Source organism: Lepidochelys olivacea (assembly GCF_965140295.1).
Source record: "Lepidochelys olivacea isolate rLepOli2 genome assembly, chromosome: 3".
In the NCBI taxonomy this organism is placed as follows: Eukaryota; Metazoa; Chordata; order Testudines; family Cheloniidae; genus Lepidochelys; species Lepidochelys olivacea.
The window spans coordinates 54,995,082-55,014,738 of record NC_140413.1 but is presented as its reverse complement, the minus strand read 5'-3'; the positions used below and the strand labels follow the sequence as shown (position 1 = coordinate 55,014,738).

Sequence of the window (19,657 nt, the reverse complement as noted above, 5' to 3'; positions counted from 1 at the left end):
TGCACTGTAAGAAACTATTAAAGCCAGAATTTTCAAACTTGTTCACTAAAGATAGGCTCCAAACATTATTCATGCATGTAAATAAAAATAAAGTCAGTGGCAGGTGTAGGTGCTTGGTGCCTCTGAAAATCAGGCTTCTTTAATTGTTCCTCAGTGAATCACAACTCAAGTTTAAAAAAAATCACTGCACTTAGGCTTTGAGTTAAGCTACTGCTCTGAAGCCTGAACATGAATGTTGTTGTCTTTGTATTTTTTCTTTTCTCTGTATGTACAGTGTTTTCTTATTGTATACATGTGTATGTAAGAAACAGCACAATAAAATATGCTTTAAAATAAAAAAAAATTCCCCGTATGCTATTTAAAGGCCAGATTTTTACATGCCCTGGCAGAGTAAAGCAGTCTTAAACTAAGTGTAAGTATAATTTACTCACACAAGAATTAGTTCCTTTATATACAATTTCTTCTTGTTTCTTGAAATGCATTGTTTTCTAGTTCTCAACTTTTTATTTCTAAATATACTTGTTTTTAAAGAAATACTTATAACGCTAACACATAGGAATGCCAGCCTTTCAGAGGCCAGTTTTTTCAACTTTACTGACATCCCATTGTCGTCAACAGGCTTCTTATGTGAGAAAGGATTAAGGCCCCAATTCCAGAAATGAATCAGTGCAGGAGACGGAGTGCTGTCTATGGGACCCAGACAGGCACAGGGTCAGCCCATGCAGAGAAGTTGTAGGATCAGAGCCTAAATGATGCGGGCCGGCAGGATTGGGGCTTTACATCTCTTTTTAATTGCAAATTAATGACATGAATGTTGCGCTAAGTCAGATTTTTCCACATGAATCATTTCACCTTAGAGGATCCTACTTACCTGTACATTCTGGGTTATGGCACTCTCTGCTTTCAGCCCAAGGACCTCTGCATTCAGAACCTCCATGAGCAGCCGCAGTGCACTGTCGACTTCTCTGCTGCGTGCCATTGGAACACGTCACTGAGCACTGACTCCATGAACTCCACTCTTGCCACTGTCCATCAACTACCACAGCAACACATAAAAGACAAACAAGCCAACATTACCATCAAATCTATGCAGTAACAGAATGGTTAGTTTTATCATAACCAATTTCATCTGCACTTTGAAAACTATTTTTTAAGACAGAAATTGCACCAGAAAGCATCACTTTAAACTTCTTACAACAATGGCGTTTACATTATTGGTGTTTTCATGTTTGTGGTGGGATTGTTTTGTTTGTACAGACTGTATTCTGATACACTGGGTCACATTTCCAGAGCAGGTGAACCTACTAAACGTGCCAATCAAAACTCTGCATTCACACTGACTAACAGCAATTATTCTTTGTGCAAACCATTACCCAATACGAATTCACAAATTTAGCTGGCAATAGCCTATTATTCACCTATTGTCCTTCTTTGAAAATATGGCCTTACGAGTACACGTACACTTAAAAACAACACAGCTGTAAATCAGTAACTTCAACTGCCCACCCTGACTTCAAGAGTCTGCATTTCAGTTCTCCAAGATAGAGAAATCACAAAAATAAAGCAGTGCTGGGACGGCAGCACAGTGTTTTAGGGGCTTGTGATCTCAACAGTTGTAGAGGAAGCAGAATTCTTAAACAAAATTATTGAAAGTCAAATCACTAAATTAAAACTAAATACATCTGTATCTCTCTTGTAACCCCCTGGGGGTTTAGAGAGCACGGCCACTTTAAATCTTTTTCCTGAGGGGGGAATTGCTGATTGTTCCAGAAGGAGGAAGTGCTGTTTGCGGGAAGAGGAGCAGAGAGAGCGGGGAGAGCAACAGGGATGTGTGCCTGGAGCTCCAGAGAGAAGCGTTGCAGCAAGCAGGCCCTGGTGAAGCAACCAAGAACCTGCCCAAAGCCTGGGAGGGACAGAGCGGCTGACCGGGGATACCCCAGAACAGGAGCCAGGAGGAGCACTGTGCCAGGGAGGAATTGCCCAAGAAGGACAAACTGGAGCTGGACCCAATATCACTGCTGCCCAGAGCTGTATGGGGCTGTGATTACTGGGGCTTGTGACTTTGCATTGGGAACAAGGAGGGATGCTGTTAGCTAGTTAAGTGGGGAGGTTGTTGCTCTGTGTAGCTTTGCAGAGAGTGGCAGAAGAGGGCACAGGAGGGGTTTGTTGGGGAAAGTTCACTGGCGCCAGAGACAATGTTCCCTCTAATTTTTGACAGGCTGTGTGCACAAAAAATGTCTTTTGTGCAAATTGTTGTGCTTCTGTGCAAATTTTGGTGCACGCCGTGTGTGGGGGGTTTAGGATCTGTGTGCATGCGCACACGCACACAGCTTAGAGGGAACAGTGGCTGGAGATGACCAGAAGCACCCAAGACTCACCACTGGACTGGAACTTTTCCCTGGACTCCTGAACTCGGTTTGAGGACACATTGCTTGGTGTCTGCCCTTTCAGATTGTGGTACCACTTGGCCCGTGGGGCCTTGTGTTGAATGCAACCCTGTTTTACCGCTCCCCCTATATTTCCCCCTGTTGTTTTTCTCCTTTCATCCCTCTGTAAATAAACATTTCCCTTTCTTATATTCATTGTATTCTTCTGGTGTGTGTGTGTGTTCATTCTGGGAGGGTTGGAACAGGTGCCCCTGGGGTGGAAGGGACTTTCCCTCCTGCATTCCTGTGCGTGCCTTCTCTTGGCCAGAGCTGCCTGCAGAGCAGACTCCATCTTGGCCACGAGGGCGCTAAAGTTACACTCTATACTGTGAAAAACTGAGATTAAAAATGAACCTTTGCCAGTTTGTCAGTCATGTAGTGGCATCTGAGACACCACAGGTTTCCCAGGACCTCAAAGTAAAAATAAACAGTGTCTCACAAACCAATGAGATACAGCTCGTGAATAGTTTGCAAAGGAGGACTCTTCTGGTTTTTGGTAAAGTGTTATTTTCAGGGTTCTGTTTAATACAAGGGCTCTGCACCTCTTCTATGGGCAGAAGTCTATATCAGACAGTAGAGCCTGGCAACCTATTCAGCAGAAAACTGAAGCCTCTCCAGGCATGAAAACTGTTTTTTTTTAAAATCTTTTTATCATGAAGCCTTACCAAAGAGGAAAATATGATGGAAACTACATTTTAATGCCTCTTTCTTCGTTGTTACCCATTACTATGTACTATTATTTAGGGCAAGACAGGTGAAGCTGTGATTATAAATTAAAGGTTTTGAAAGCAATTGTATACCTTTGAAATTAATGGGAGTTGATGGCACTCAGTACCATATAGGTCAGACCCCTACTGCATTGTTTTTATCCTACAGTTTCTTTCTCCTTTGTCCTTGGTGTACCACCCCCATTTGCCCTTATTACCTGCAGCAAATAGAAGCATGGGACTGTAAACTCACCTTCTGATACACCATCAAATAGCTCCTTTGCAGAGAGCCAGGCATGATGATTCAGACTGTAGTACTGAATATTGTTCAAGCACATTATAGCTGCTGCTTAAGACAATAAGTAACAATGAGCCGCTACTTTTAAATGTTGCATTGTTATGCCAGGAAAGGGCAAATTATCCACAGGCATGTAATCACTGTGGGTGAAATACACTCCTGTGCAGAGAGCCTGCAAAATTCCTATGCACCACATAAATCCAACATAAACCCTACTATGACAGTTTAAATGTTTGGGGGTTCAGGAGGAGGCACATTCCTTGTGTTTTCCCTCAGCACAGAAGTGAATTTCACACTACAGTAGCACCGTCTCTACTCCTATTTGGTATTTCTCACTTCCTCAGTTTCAGTTGAGATTCATATATGATATTATGTACTTTTCTGGAGGCTCATGTAAATGTGCTAGGGTTGCATTCTTCCTGCTCACATATTGTTCCTCTCTCTGTGAAAGCAGTGGTGTAGACCCATGTGAATTTCACAATGGTGATGACAGCTTGTGTGTCTTCCAAAAGGCTCAAGTTACCAGAACCAGATTGTGTGAAAAAACTGAACAGCTGGCAAAATTAAATAAATCACAAAAAAGAGGCACAAAAAATTGAAACTTGTCACAGGTCTGGTCCTCGGAGAATCTATTTTCTAATTCTATAGGAACCTGATGCCCTAGTCTTTGATTTCTCTCTTGTTTATTTGTTAACGCAACAGTCTGAAAAGTTATCATTTTCAAAGTGGCAACATTTTTTTGAATTAACACAATGTTTTCTTCTCATTTTATTTTATTTATTTTTAAATTTTGCAAATAAATTTCAATTTTCACTGCCAAAAATATGGGGTGTGAAAATCAGATATTTCAAACCATTGCATAGAGTTAATGGACAAACGTCTCCATAATATCTTGTCATACCGAAGAAAAGCAAAATAAATGGCTTTCCACATGTCTCGTGTTGGGAAACACCTATAACTGTAGATTACAAAATGATGTCAGAGCATAAAAGAGATCTGTTGACTCCTAATTATCAGGTTACAGTTCTGGGGAATGGTAGCTGGCAAGCTATGTCAGGCCGATGAAGAAGGCTGACGTATGTTACCTCTTAAGGGGAATGACTTTTCAACAAAACTTAGACTTTAATGCAAACATCACCATCTTTGATGGGAAGTTTCCACTTATGGACATGTATGTGATATTGCTACCTGTCTCACTCTAGTCCTGAAACCTTTCTCAAAGTCTGGATACAATGATTCATGTCTTTGCAGCAAGTTTATCCATGAGCAACATTGTACTGCATGCCACTCAAAACTCATGACCAGAACTGCATGCACTACAGTGGCCCCATCCCCTTTTAATAGTTTTTTTGCAGAAGGCCCTAGGATTAAACTGATTTAGAAAAAGCTTAAGAGAGAGTATTTGTAAAGTAAAACCTCATGGAATTATTTAGATAATTTCGTCATTTCATTTACAGATATAACTTCTGTAAAGAGTAAAAATACTAGTTAAAAATAATCACAATCAATCCACAGACATTTTAAATTGCACGAAGAAAGTGGCTTGTAATAAAGTCAGTTATTTTATTTTATTTCAGTGTGAAAGGCCAATTTAAAATCTATGCACCATTTAAATGCTTAGGTTTTAAATGAAATTAAAATGGTGTATAAATCTGTGCTGATCCTCCCTCTGCACAGGTGAATAAACTAATATAAATAATTAGAAAGAAAATCTTTGTATCCTAATATTTCTAAATATGTGACATGTACTGTGTGTAAATAAAAAGGTACTTATTTATTATTATTAAGACCACCTAGCAAGGTATATTTAAAATGTACATAATGGATAATCAAAATGAACACACTTGGAAAGTTTCCCCTTTTTCTTACCTTTGGTATGTTGCTTGTCTTCTTAGGTGTCCTTCCTGCACTGGGATCCCCTAGCACAGAATCCCACACCATGCAGAATCTGTTTGAAATCAATGGGACTCCACATGGATACAGGGCTCCTTGATAGCACACCCCAGTGCAGGATAAGTTTACATTGTAAACTCTTTGAGAGAAGGACCTTGTCTTTGTGTGTCTGTACAGCATGTAGCACTAGGGAGTTGCAATCCTGATTGCATCCTTTGGGTACTACCACAATAACAGATGATAATAATACTTCCTACCTATAAGACTTTGCTCATCAAATATCCAAGTGCACAATACGTAATAATAAAGCAAGTCAGAAACAAGCTACACTTAATTACTGTAGCTGAGCAAATAGTTACTATACAAGCTCACCGGGGCAGAGAGCAATATTGCAAGGTTTATGTTGTGTTTCAGGTCCATCACACGATCTTCCCCCATACTGTGGAGGTATACATGACCTTGTTCTTGTTCTTTGGCCTCGACCACATGTGAATGAACACAAGCTCCAAGGTGACCACTCCTCCCAAACTCCATGTACTGTAACAAAGCAAACACGACACCGGTAACATAGAAGATTAAAAATAAAAACAACTACATTCTAAAAGGGACTATTTTGCCCAACATCAGAAAAAAAACTAGTGTTTAGAAGTTTGCATTATTAGCATATACAAATTAGCTTTAGAAATTCAGTTGACTAAAATAACATCTTATTCTCCATATACTACATTGAGCTTTGACAAATTTTATTTGATCTTTTATGAGTTAGTCTAACCTCAATACAATTAAACTAAAGAAAAAATTGTAAGAAGTATGGCCTACATTTTCAAAGTGACTAGTGATTGTGGGTGCCCAGCTAGAGACATTTTAAAGGGGTATGAGTTTTAGTGGACAGGTAGTCAGCACATGAAAAAATCAGATCCATTTTGGGTGTTTCAAGACAGGTGGCTAAAAGCTCAGACAGCCAAAATCACTAGTCTCTTTTGAAAATATAGTAATTTCTTAGTCTGTGACTCTGGTACATTAAGGACCTCAGCTTGCAAGTATCATGACAGGATATGGCAAGTATCATGACAGGATATGGTCCTAATGTTTGTCTTCAGGTTAGCCTCAGTTTTGCATTATTTCCTGATATGACAATATGTGGGGAATGACCAGATTTAATAATGCATGCTCCTCTACATCAGAGTTTTGGACCAGAATATTTAAATTACTTTCTGAGATTATAATATGATATAAATATATACACATAAATATTTTATATAAACAATGACTTCACAAAACAAATAAGGAATGCTATAGCAAGCATTCTTCCTCATTGTTTTCAATATAGAAGAAACTGATATACATCGTATCTTAGCCTAGATACCCTTACATTGCATTTCTTTTTCAAGAAGAATCTGAGTCAAATTTGAGATGATTCCACATAAAAAGCACACTATAAATAATTAGCAAAATTCTGTAAAAACTCAGTTCCAGAGGAATAACCTCTTTAAAGAGAGAAATCTTGCAAAGAATGTTTTAGTTATATTCTAGTTAATCTAAGAATATGTCGGATAAAATCCAAGGACCTAGCACCCATCCTGAGCAGCAAGTTTGGTATGTGTCACACACACCTCAGTTGTCTCCGCAGGGAATCCCCCCTAACAGGCCATGGAGTGTCTAGGGAGATGGAATGGTGTGCTACAGCCCCAACACATCCATGGTATGGAGCTGAGGATCAGCAGTGACAGATTCTCTGGTTTTGTCCTCACTTTCCCTTGAGCATTGCCTTAGGGAACCTCCATGGACCTGGCTCTCTCCTGTCACAAATCCCTGCTCAGCTACCCCAGTCAAAGCCTTTGTGTTCTCGTGCAGCAAAACCACACTGGTTCTACCACCAGGTGAATCTCAGTAGAGTGGAGACTGGATTTGCCCCATTGGACATAATCATGAAATAATATGCAATGTCAATGGGAATTCTACCCATGGAGAGCTTGAATTTCATTCTCTTAGGAATATAGCAAGGTGTATTTTTCAAAGATATACTGAGATTGAAAGTCTTATAGATAACTTTAGAGAAGACAATTTCTGACAAGAAATGACTAGCTTCATGTAAGTAGATATTTTACTTTTTTTCATCAACATGAGTCCCCTATTGCTGAAAGCTTATTGAGTTGGCCAGATACAAAAGGTCTGCAAAATACTATTATTATTTCACACCCTATGTTTCGAGTTGCTAGCTTCATCAACTTTCTCATCTAAATACTACATCAATATGCATTGCATTAGCAGAAAAATAGGAGCATTCTAAGTGAATGTTAAATTGACAGATTTTAGTCTATTAATCTGAAAAACCTTGATTAACCTTGATAACGTAGTTAAATGATGAAACCCAAAGCTTCTGAAAATTAATAAGCTGATAAATATATTTTTGCCTAAGCCTTTATATTTCATCTGTCTACAACAGGCACTGTTCATGGAGAGATGTTATGATTCAACCACAGCATTTGAAGCACTTTTTCACTGGCAATGCATTACATTTTCAATCCAGCCCTGACTCCAAGGATCAAAATTCTTTTGATTAGATGAACATGAGAAACCAATTTGTCAGTTCAGGTTCTGGAGGGCTGTTAAGAACAGCAACAATGGAATAATTTCATTTGCTGCAGTTATAGCTGAACAAGAGGCTCATGCTGAAACAATGATCTTTTCAAAGAGTACAAAACATATAAAGCCAATTCTTCCAGGTCAAGTTAAGAATAAATGGTAAATTTTCATTATATTGCAAAAGACACTAAATGGGAAAGCTCTTGGTATTAAGTAGATATGGTCTAAGAGAATGTTATTCAGTTTTTGATATACATTAGGGTTAGGGCTAGTGTTTAGGCTTGATAGTCTTAGATTTGATGATGTCAGAATATTGTAAATTGTCCCCATAAGATTTCATTTCAAAATTGCAGAATTCTCATGAGCTGTTCTTCAAAGCTATTGCACGAGCATCTTGAGCCAAAAATCTTACAAGAATGTTCTTGCAAAATTTTGACTGCAACAAAACCATAACTCTAAAATAGTTTCCTTATGGTTTGGAGTCTGACCAAGAGCCAGAACAATAGCTGAGTTTGGATCTCAGGGTTCAAAGCCAAACCAACCTTTTCTCTGTTCTGGTTTAGGTCCATCTCCTATATTAAAGAAACTGTGGGTTCAAAAGCAAGTCTTCCATGGTAAAACTAGCTCCCTATAATCTTTCTTTATTTGGTATCCAACTAATTGTTGACAGGGTCAATGTTGGTTTATATGTGTATTTCCCCCTTGGATTCGCTGAGAAAATAGTTCATGCAGAGTGGCTATTCTCTAGTCCCACCATCTCCTGGCTTAAACATGCTGAAGTGCAAATCCACAGTGTTCACCGTATGCGACTTCTGGAAGGTTTGAGGGGAGGCATCAGATTACCCTAGTTATCCTCCTTCCAAGAGATTTTGGTAGTTTTTGTTGGATCTTAAGATACCTTCCTTTACTCTGTGTTAAAAGAAGAAAAGATAATTTGGCCAATGATGTTCTGCGACACAAGGCTTAACAACCTCATATAATGAAATAAGAGTGTTCTGGCTGAAATTAGATTTTGGCCGACATTTTCAAAAGTGACTAGTTATTGAAATTATAAAGAATTAAAAAATAGTTACTTCATAAACTAACTAGAAAAGTTCTCTTTTCAATATCGGGAGTAACTACTATTCCCCAAGGTGTTGTTTCAATGCTAATAATAAACAGAAATGACATTCAAGAGAGGAAAAAACATAGAAATCACTGGTCAAGTGGCTTTGCTAATAGTTGGAATACCCATGTTAAGAAACCAGTCTGTGGCCAAGCTCACCACCAGATAATAGTGGGACTAGTGTGTACCACTCTCAAAGCTCTCCCAAAGATAGTAGCACTACTGTACTTGTAAATGTACTTTACTGATATCAGGGAGAAGGATTTGGGGGATATAAAGAGATGGTGACTGAAAATGCACTGCCATCCTCGATCGGGAGGTGAGTTGTTTTCTATATTAGCCATTTAAAAGTCTAAGAGGGAGAGGGAGAGTCCATGCACTGAAGCTCATGGATAGGGGCTTGGGGCACATCCCAGGTACCTCACTGTGTATTACTTTTTTTATTTCTTGGGGGGCAACATTTCTAATGAGGAAACATTGTTACATCTCTCAAAACTGGCCTTTTTTGATGGATCACATTCTGCAATGAGCATTCCCCAGGAGACTGTGCATTCATAGATTATACAGCCAGAAGACAGTATTGTTAATGTTTCGTATGTTTTTTGTGATCAAAGTGAACGTGAGGCATGGGAGCTGTTAGTTGGCTATCCAGATAGTATTTATTGGGATGCAAAAGCTTGTTCTAAATTATAGTATCCACTAACTGCTTGGCATGGATGGTAGAGGTGAATGGAATCGGAAACACAAGTCAGTACCTGTATATACAAGTTGGTGTTTTCTTTGGTTTTGTTTCCCCATCCCCCTCTCTTTTGCTGGCCAACAAACTCTTTTGTCTTGCTTTAACCAGGGGTAACCCTGAGAAAGGGAATATATTGAGGACAGAGGGTGTTCAAACATGCTAATAATTGTATGGCAATCTGAGCATTTCAAGAGTCATTTTCCGGAAAAGTAATGGGTTAAAGGCTCTGATCCTGCAAACTGCTGTTTTGAGCTGGACTCTGTATAGTCCATGTAGAGTGTCCATGTACAGCTATGTAGAGTGTCATTGGAGTCAGTGGGGCTACAGGTGCAGGGCTTTGGCCATGTGGAGCATGTTTGCAGGATTAGTCCTACAAGAAATTAAAGTGAATTAGTCTAAAAAAAGATTTTAAAAAGGGGGGCAGGAGGTCAAAATTGAAATGTAACATTTTGACCAACGTGGAACAAGATTTTTTTTTTCATTTCATTAATATTTTTGAGATTTTTGACTTTTCATCCCAATTTTGAGATAGGAAAAAAATTTCCAACTCTCAAAAAATATTTGAGCAATGGGAAATCCATTTCCCATCTCACCTCTACAAAGGATAGCTAGAGACAGCTGGGAACCATTACCCATCATGGGTATCTGGATCTAGGAAGTCCTTATAATAAAGCTATGGCGAGAGGCTGGAATTCAAGAGGTGGGAAGCCTTGGTTACTCTGGAAAATGTTGTTGAAGAATTAGGTGGTCATTTTGTGTGTGTATCTTTTTACAGTGTGTTAAAATCACATTCTTTAAGAATTATTTTTGTGCACTTGGGTGATAAATTACTTGACTTTTGCATCACATGGTAATAATGGTGGGTTGTTTGGTTTGGTTTTTGAATGAGAAGGGTTTTGACTCTTGAGAAGAGAGACTACATATAAACTTATCCTAGAAAATAACAGAACAGTTGCAGGGAGGTTACACATTAGTTTTCAGGTAGTGCTGGAAGGACCATGGTAGCGGTCAGAAATCTGAGCTCTGGGCTATGTGCGTGCATGCAGTTCAAAAGGGGCTCTTTAAATAGACTTATGATTGTTTTTTGTAGATTGCTATTATTCCTTCATATTTTGCTATTTTTAAATCAAGAGACGTTCTTACACAATGTATACCACCCTTTGTTCTTTAATGAGCTATCCTAATCTCTCCTGGAAATAATAGGTATTCTTGTATGGACACATATAAAATGGTCCATTCCATCCTTGTTCTGGGGTTCCTACATCATAAAATATTGGGCAATTCATATGGAATTTTCTATCTAGAACATAGTGTAAAATTATCAAAGGTTGACAATAATTCTCATTAAATTAGTTGTTTACCGGATAAGCTGTTTTGTGCTTTTATAATGCCTTTCATCTCAAAAGTTCCCAAAACATTTTAGAAATTGATATACAAACTGTATAGGAATAACCACCATTGACATGTCCCCTCTACCAGGGTGAAACTGCAAGTCCTAACACAAGATAACTGTAGAAGACTGAGTCTACAAATCATTATCCAGTTACGTAGGGCCCCAGTATGCTCTGTGCCTGGATCTGTCCCACCTCCCTACTTGGAAGGGAAGAATCAATTGCCTTTCCTCATAACCTGCAGACAGCTCTCTGTAGTCCTGGGCTCCTGTGTTGCAGGAAGGTTAGAGAATGCATGTACCTGGAGGGAAGAACATAAGTCTTCGACTGCAAAGATTTCATAGAAAAAATAATATAGTCTATTCTATAGTTCTATTCTTTTTCTGCTGTATCCCACCCCTTATAAGACATACCCCAAAGGCAATGACAGCCAATAGAGCATGAGTATTACTGCAGGAAGTCCAGAATTGTAGTGGAAGCATAGGGCTTCTATACAGGTGGCCATGTGCCTGATGTTGTATGCTCATGGAATCAGGGATCTTGCTGGCCAGACTCTTGGGGTTTTTTTTCATGTGATGGGTAAATCTTACCCCTCCTTGACAGAAGAATGTAGAGGAAATTCCACAAGGGGCATTCTCATGATCTCATGAATGATTCTCATCATTCAGGCCATAGCAAACTAAATGGCTAAACAAATGCAGCGTCTGATGATATGTTAACTTCACCACCACTGCTGATCAGTGGAGTTTTTACATTTACTTAGTGTGTTGGTGTTCAGGATTTCTTCCCATAAAAGTGCAATCTGTATTGTGCCTTTCCCCATCTCCTTTATCTAGAATACAGAAAACCTACAAGCAAAAAAAGGATGATACAAGGATTTTTTTAAAAAATCTGGAACTGAAGGAAAAAAGTATTCTTCTTCAGTTCCTTGGCTGTTCTGAAACAGGAAATAATCACTTACAAAATAAAAGTTCACAGATGAATAAGAAGTACAATTTCCATTCTAATTAAAGTGCTTCTATGCAATTCATGTTTAAAGAAAAAGGTATAGTTTGAAATTCTTAGCATTATACAGTTCAATAACATCCATAATTTTATTGATTGGCTGCTAACACTACCTGGACAGAGGGCAGTGTTATTGCAAACCCTTGATTCTCTTAAAGGGCCGCTGCAGTGTGTCCCGTAAGGTGATACACAAGTTCTGGTTCGCACCTGCGACCCTTGACCACAAGTAACTGAACATGTGCTCCATTGGGCCCACTCTTCAACACCAGATTCACCTGTATTCAAGACAACAAACAAACATGAATACTGTCATGAGTATTAATAAAGATTTTTGTTTGCCAAAGTTTATTATGGCATGCAGGTATAATTTAAAGACAAATAAACCAAACTAAAATAAACTTAAAAGTTAATGGAAAGAAAGCACCTTTGAAAAATGTTCAATGAATAGAAAACAAACACACTTAAAAGCTGGAGAAAAACCAATCTGACCACGTGGCATATTTACAGCTTCCTTTGAATGTCTTTCAACATTCCAGAAACAATACTGCCCTTAGCACATTAAAACAACAGAAAAGTCGAATTTCTCATAGCTAAAAATTATTTATTTTTCACTGATTGTATTTATCTCTCCAGAATGAAGGAAACTAGATGATAGTTTAAGGAATGATGACAGCAGAGTCAAATTTTTAAAAACAAAACAAACTGAAAAGTATTGAATTCCCTTTAGGTGACAGCAGCATTTGAGAGAAGATTCCTGACCCTCTGATTTTACCCATAAACAAAAAAGAATCTTTCAGCACTTTACTGTAGCTACACAGACTATTAAGCTGAATGGTGGGCTAAGAACTTTGATTTAATATTTCATCATCGTGCTTCATTACTAGCCTTTGATATGGGGATGACCTAAACTGTTTGCTGCTCTAGAAACTGTTACTGCATACAGTAATTACTGCTATTTTCAATGGAGTTATGTAGTCATAACTTAATAGAACAAATAATTTACAGTGAATTACTTAGCCAACAAATATATCTGCTATTTCTGCTCAAAGAATATGTATAAGGAGATTGCAATATCTTCAAATGCATTTTTTATTTAAAAATATCTGACTTTTTTTTATTCTATGGATTATCATCAAAAACAAGAGTCTCCTATTCTTACTCATAACGTGTACTACCTTAGTCTTTGAGCAATCATACTAAAATGAATAGGATTACTTAGCACAAGGTAGTACTCAATATGAGCATCGGTGACAAAATCGGGTCTGATTTGTGAATATTTCCTATTAGAGCTGAGTCATTTGTTGTTAGTGGTGAAATCTACCACACGGTATTACTTCTGTTCCCTGATCTGATGCGTGCACAAACATTCTGGTATGACTACTTGGGCAAGGGTATTTAAAATTCATTTTCACTTGTGTCTCTGAAATTCTTTATCTGAAGGCATTCATGCTAGGAAAATACAGAAAGAGTATGAACCTGGCTGAAGCAAATTCATTGAACGATCTCTGTAAGTAATCATGGAATCGTATTCAGCTAACTGTAAAATACAATGCCATGGACCTTATCAGGCCATTGATTTTAAACCTAAGTCCCTTCTGAAACAAACTGGAACTTATATTTAAAAATCAATTTCATTCCATGATCTTTTATCTTGAAGTAATTATTAAAAATTAAAAATCTTGTTGGTATCTCTCTATCTTTATCTATTCTTCCAAGGTTTTGCCCACAGCAGCAATCACAAAAACTCTGCAGCCAGGAAGACTCAGGTAGTGTCTTCCTTGACTACTGTAAATGTCATATAGTAATTTGTCCAGAAACCAGGCTCTTGTAGCAGGGCATTCAGCCTGCTCCTTTCTCTCCACAAAGCAAGCCCACCACTTTTGCCGCATGTCTGGTCTCCACTACTCCATTAAACAGGAATCCTAAGGATATTCAAAGCCTCCCAGAAACCAAGCACAGCAGAATGTGCCACTTATTGAGTATCAAGCCAGAACAGTTTAGAATTAAAACATACAAATCCTCTAGCCTTTCATAAAATTGTAGAACATTGCAAAAACATCTATGAATAATGACAATTACTTAAGGTTTATTAAGGTGTGAAAGCTCACAAAATGTGAATCTTGCAAGCATTACACTTATTTGTTACAAGGATCAAGTAGAAAATTAAGCATGTTTATTGTTTAATAATCTCTCTTGTGTGTCATTTATGATTTTGATTAGCCTATTACATGACTTGCGTTGAGATCAAAGGAAGAAATGTAGTAGGTATGACTATTCTATAAGCAACCAGTAACTGTAAAAGTTAGAATGATACAATATACGCTATAGTCCCTGTGAAGAATGTAGTAAAAGAACTTATTGTAGTAGCACTTCTATTCCAGGCAAATCCTTCATTTTAGTTTCGTGCTTTTCCTACCACTTTGACACTTGACTTTGCCTTTGTAAAAGTGGTTTAGATGAAAGGTCAAACAGCACAAAAAGTCAAAGCAATGCTTCTCAATTTGTTCCTCATTATGTAAAATAGTCTTATATACTGAATGCAAATTACCCATTACCCCACACAGACCTGGTGACAGTGCACTGGTATTAAAATGCACAATGCAGTATTAAAAAATTAAAACTATTGGATAACTTATACTGGGGAAAGTTGTTTTTAACCTTCTCGATGTATTGGACAAAAGTAATAGTTTAGTATTAAGGAATGTGATTGTATTTAGTAAGTTTTAAGATGAAAACTGTTTATTGAAAGCCTTGAAGAATCTATGTACCACACAACAGTATATCTTGGCCCCAATCTAGAAAACACTTAAGCATGTGATGAATTTTAAGCATGCAAGTAGTCCCTTTGAAGGCAATGGGACTCCTTAGATGTTCAGAGTTTAGCACATGCTTACGTGGTTGCTGGATTGAAGCTCTAAGAAGTAACGTGACATGTCATTCACAAGGAATGGCAATTTTTGTGAGATTAGGAAACATAAAGAACAGATTTGTCTCACAAAATATTCCATTCCTTTTGCACAATCATGTTACTTTTTACTAATCCTTGCTCAAAGAAGCATGATTTATTTGATAATATTTTTCAGATGGGGAAGACACATTATGTAATTGCTAGAAAAATATGTCCTTTATATTATCAAATATGGACTAAAATTTTTCTAGATTAAGCCCAGGCTTTGACTCTTTGCCTAATCCCAGTTTGCACTTCCTGGTTTTTTTTCTGTTTTCCTTCTGAATATTACAGAAAAAGTCTATGTTCTGTTTTCTCTTTAGCTGTTAGTTACTTTATACCTACCATGTTAAACCTGTGACCTCAAATTAAGTGGTAACAAACTAACAATCCTTCTTTTTCCTGAGTTGCTAGACCTGTAGGAGAAAATTCTGTCTGGAATGTCTCATTGATCTGTGAAACACTTACCTGCATTTATATATTCTAAATCCCATAACACTGAAAGAAAGGATAATTTCAGGAACACAAAAATAACGAATATAGGATAATTAAATTATGAAATTATTTATTTGAATTTGTTTATGTTGTACTGCCTTTTTTATGTTGTACACAGCTACACATACAAACACTTTCTTTTAGTACTGCATATTAGGCCTGATCCAACCCTATTGGTGTCAAAGGGATTGGCTCCAGTCTTCGCAAAACAGTACTGAACGTTTCTCATAACTATTTTTCCAGCACAATATGCATTTCCTAGAATGCAATTTGTACTTCTGCTGTGTCTTTGCCCTTTCATTGCATGAAAAAGGCATGCTTACAGTTTCACTATAGTTATTTTTAATTATTCTTTATTACATAAAAATAATTAAACAGACTAAAATGACAAGAAATGATATAAACCGAAAGAAATCTATATGATTTCCATTTTCAAAACTCCACTTGTTTTCTTAGTGTATGAGTAAATCTATGAAGTATGCTAGTAAACCCCTGTGGTTCTGTTTAAGAAGATATCACATTAGTTTTATCACAAGAAAATGAATACATTACAGTGAAAAGATGAAATGATCACTACAAAGGAAAATCAAAATGAAAAGATGGAAATTAGTAACACTGTTCTAAAAAAGAGCACAGTATTATTTAAAATGAGTTCCCTACAGTATGCAAAAGATATGTCCTTAGAACTATGCATATGAATTTGTATGCTCTGCACACACATCTCACGTGCTTTCTAAACAGGAGCTTGGAAACCAAGCCTGCATAATTCTGAATTTCCATATCCCACTTTGTTGTCACCATATTTCCAGAGTAGATGGTATTGGTGGTCCATTTGAAAGGCAATTCTCTAAAAGCCATAGAAAATGCACTGCAAATGGAAGCATAGTTACTGTTCAGTAGTAGGTTTACAGTTAGTTTATATAAGAAGCTAAAACAGATTATGAAATCTTTTAGGGTAATTATAAGAAATCAAGAAACGGCATTAAATCAAAAGGGTTAGTCTAAATAATAAGAAACTGACATCATCAGTCTGAACTAAATATGTAAGTAATAAGCTCCCGTTGTGCCTAAAGAACAACTGTATGAAACCGAGGAACTTCTGAGATAATTTCATCCATTTATGCCTGACATATAACTGCAGGCATCTTCCAGTATTGTTGATTGGGTTCATGCATAAAAGCAGCCCCAGGTACTGGTGGGAGGGCAGCACCATTTGTCTTCTAAAATCTTTATAAAACTGGATCACTATAGATTTTTATATATTTATGTTTACATTACTTACTATACGACTTCTGAAAATCTGTTAAAAGTGTAAAGCATTCTACATCTAAGAAAGTCAACATGCAACTTCACTAAATGCAATCATAGCTCATTTACTAAAATGAGTATTAAACTTGAAGCATTATGTAGGAAAGATGCAGGCAATCTTCTAGGTTAGTATCTATGGAATACAGTGTACATCGTTTCAAATCCATATAATGGTTATGTGGCACAAGGTTTCTGATGCAGTAATTTCTGAGATGCACTGTTATTACCCTATAATTAGAACAGGACAGGACTTCAGTATCTTAGGACCTGATCCACCATTTATGAAGTCTATGGGAGTCTTTATTTTGACCTCAAAGGGAGCTGGATTGGATCCATAGATACTATTGCGTGGTAATTGTTGGTAAATGCTGACGTTTTAGAGACAAGAGCTGGGTGTAGATTCTTTATGTAATATTTTGTTCTCTTTATCTGAAGAAGGTGCAGTTGCTAAAATAAATTTGGAAAATATGTCTTAGACATAAAACTGTTAGATAATTTGCACATCGAATTCATACCTATTTATATATTTAGCAATTATGAATCTGGAATCTAGAGAATAGAGTATTATGTTGGGCCAAGGACACTAAGTGCTGAATACATGCACATTAAAGTGTCCTGATAATTAATTAATATGATAAATGCCCAAAGAAGGGATTAGATTTCAGTTCTTCTATTTATATTAAAATTCTAATGCACTTCCTTAACATTTATTTTTTGAAAAATGTTGATATATGGTCACTGTAAGCTACAGTTAATCTCTAAACTGGACTGTGTCTTTCATGTGTAAGCCTGCTTTAATTATTAAATAAACTCATGTTCATATTAAATCATTCAGTATCCACATTCACAATGCATGTTTTTATATGTTCTACCTAATTCTCAGCTACTTTATTTATGGACTTTAACTGGTGGAAAAATAAATAAATAAATGGTTCAAAAATATCAGCTTAGAAAACTGACAGGTATGCAGTAAAAGATTATGGAACATGCAGTGGCTTTGCTAAAATTAACAACAGTAAATAGAAAAATGTAACTAATGTATTACCAGTTTGTGCCATAAATTTAGCAGCATCAGCTTGTTCCTGAGGGACCCTTTTCTCATGAACAGATCGAGGTCGCTGACTTTTAATTGTATGATCTCCCATCATTCCAAATTCTAAAGACAGAATAAAGGTTTATGAAAGCTTGTGTGTAGACATTTCTCAAAGGTACATACTGTCTCATGCAATATGTTCCTAAACATACCTGGACATTACCGGTAAAGTTCAAATGATCATGGCAATTATCAGCTTATTTTGCTATACTCATCTTTTAAAAACTATACTTAAATTCATGTTTGCAGAACTTTAAACATGACTTTATTGTAAGAAACAATAAAAACATTCAATGTAGTGACACTTGTACTATAATTCAGCTGCATGTTACAAGACAAAAACAATTATTCAAATGGAGACATTATATTCTAATATTTTAAATCAGTGCAAACCACACCAGAAAATTACCACGACAATGTTACTTATTGCTGTTCTGTGACAGAGCCCAGTTCCTTGTGCAGAAAGCTCCCATTCCTGCACACATCCTTCAGACTGATGGACTGGCAAGCAGCTTTCCATGAGAATAGTACCAATGCCACATAATAAAATGGCCACAATCTGCTTATTATACAGACCAAATTCAACAACAGTCATGGTTGTTCCCTTCATTGCTTTGGAAAACACTCAAGTATAAAGACTCTGTGGGTATGTCCACACTGCAGCTGGCGGCGTGCCTCCCGGCACAGGTAAACAGATGCACGCCAGTGCCGCTCCAGTAGCACACTCAAAATAGCAGTGTGGACACTGTGGCACAGGCTAGCTACCTGAGCATGGACTCCGGGAGCAGGCAGGCTTGTGCTTGGGCAGCTAGCCTGTGCTGCCACCCGTATTACAACATCTGCACTGCTATTTTTAGTGCACCTGATTGTCGAAGGCAGAAATGGCCTAGGTCTACTCCAGTTAGAGTGAGTCTGTCTACCCAGCTCGGAAGCATGCTCCCAGCTGCAGTGTAGACATACCCTGTGAGGTCCAGAGCTATATTTTGCCATCAATTTTTAAACAGAACTCCCCATTTATTTCAAGGGGGGAATCTGCATAACAATCAGTGGGATAAAATGGGCTTCCGTGTTGAAGCCAACAGTTGTTGATTTTTAATCCCAACATTGCCACTACTTCCTTTTCTGGCTTTGGACAAATTCATTCATCCAGTGCTCCCTCTGCGATTGCATGTGCCATGGAAGTGGTATTTCTGCCTCTGAAACATGTTCCCCTCTTTTCCTCACAGGTGTATAGAAAAGCCTTCTGCTCTCAGATGCTCTACACTCAAACCCAGTGGGGGTTGGGAGGCAAGGGGCATAGGCAGGTGATCCATGAGGCAAGGAGGCAATTCTCTCTACTGAAATGTGAGAATGTGTATGAAACTCTGGAAGTTTAAAAATTCAGAGTTGCTTCTCTGAAGGCAGGTTACTTGCAGAGAGAGAGAACGGAAACCTAAGTCTCTTCATCTATAAAATGGGGGAGATGATAATACTTACCTTCCTGCCCCAAAAGGTGTGGGTCAGGCTTTTACAGAGTTAATGTCTGTAAAACACCACTTAAGCACTAAATGCTATTATAAAACAGATTATTTTAGTGTAATTTTTTAAAAAATCTCATTCTCATACCAAGATTGTCTCAATTTTTAGTGTTAAGAAAATATTAATAAACCACAACCATACAATTT

At 37.5% G+C, this 19,657-nt stretch overlaps 1 protein-coding gene across 5 annotated transcripts in view; it reads right to left on the bottom strand.

Moving 5' to 3' along the window:
• ADGRB3 (adhesion G protein-coupled receptor B3) overlaps positions 1 to 19,657 on the bottom strand; it is a 620,721-nt gene that overhangs the window by 346,783 nt on the left and 254,281 nt on the right. For all 5 annotated transcript variants that reach the window (XM_084625079.1, XM_084625076.1, XM_084625077.1 and 2 more), the window contains 4 exons: positions 17,946 to 18,056; positions 12,264 to 12,425; positions 5,697 to 5,861; positions 872 to 1,036 (listed from right to left, as the gene is read on the bottom strand). In XM_084625079.1, the coding sequence (XP_084481205.1) occupies positions 872 to 1,036; positions 5,697 to 5,861; positions 12,264 to 12,425; positions 17,946 to 18,056 (603 nt within the window). The remainder of the gene's footprint in view (positions 1 to 871; positions 1,037 to 5,696; positions 5,862 to 12,263; positions 12,426 to 17,945; positions 18,057 to 19,657) is intronic.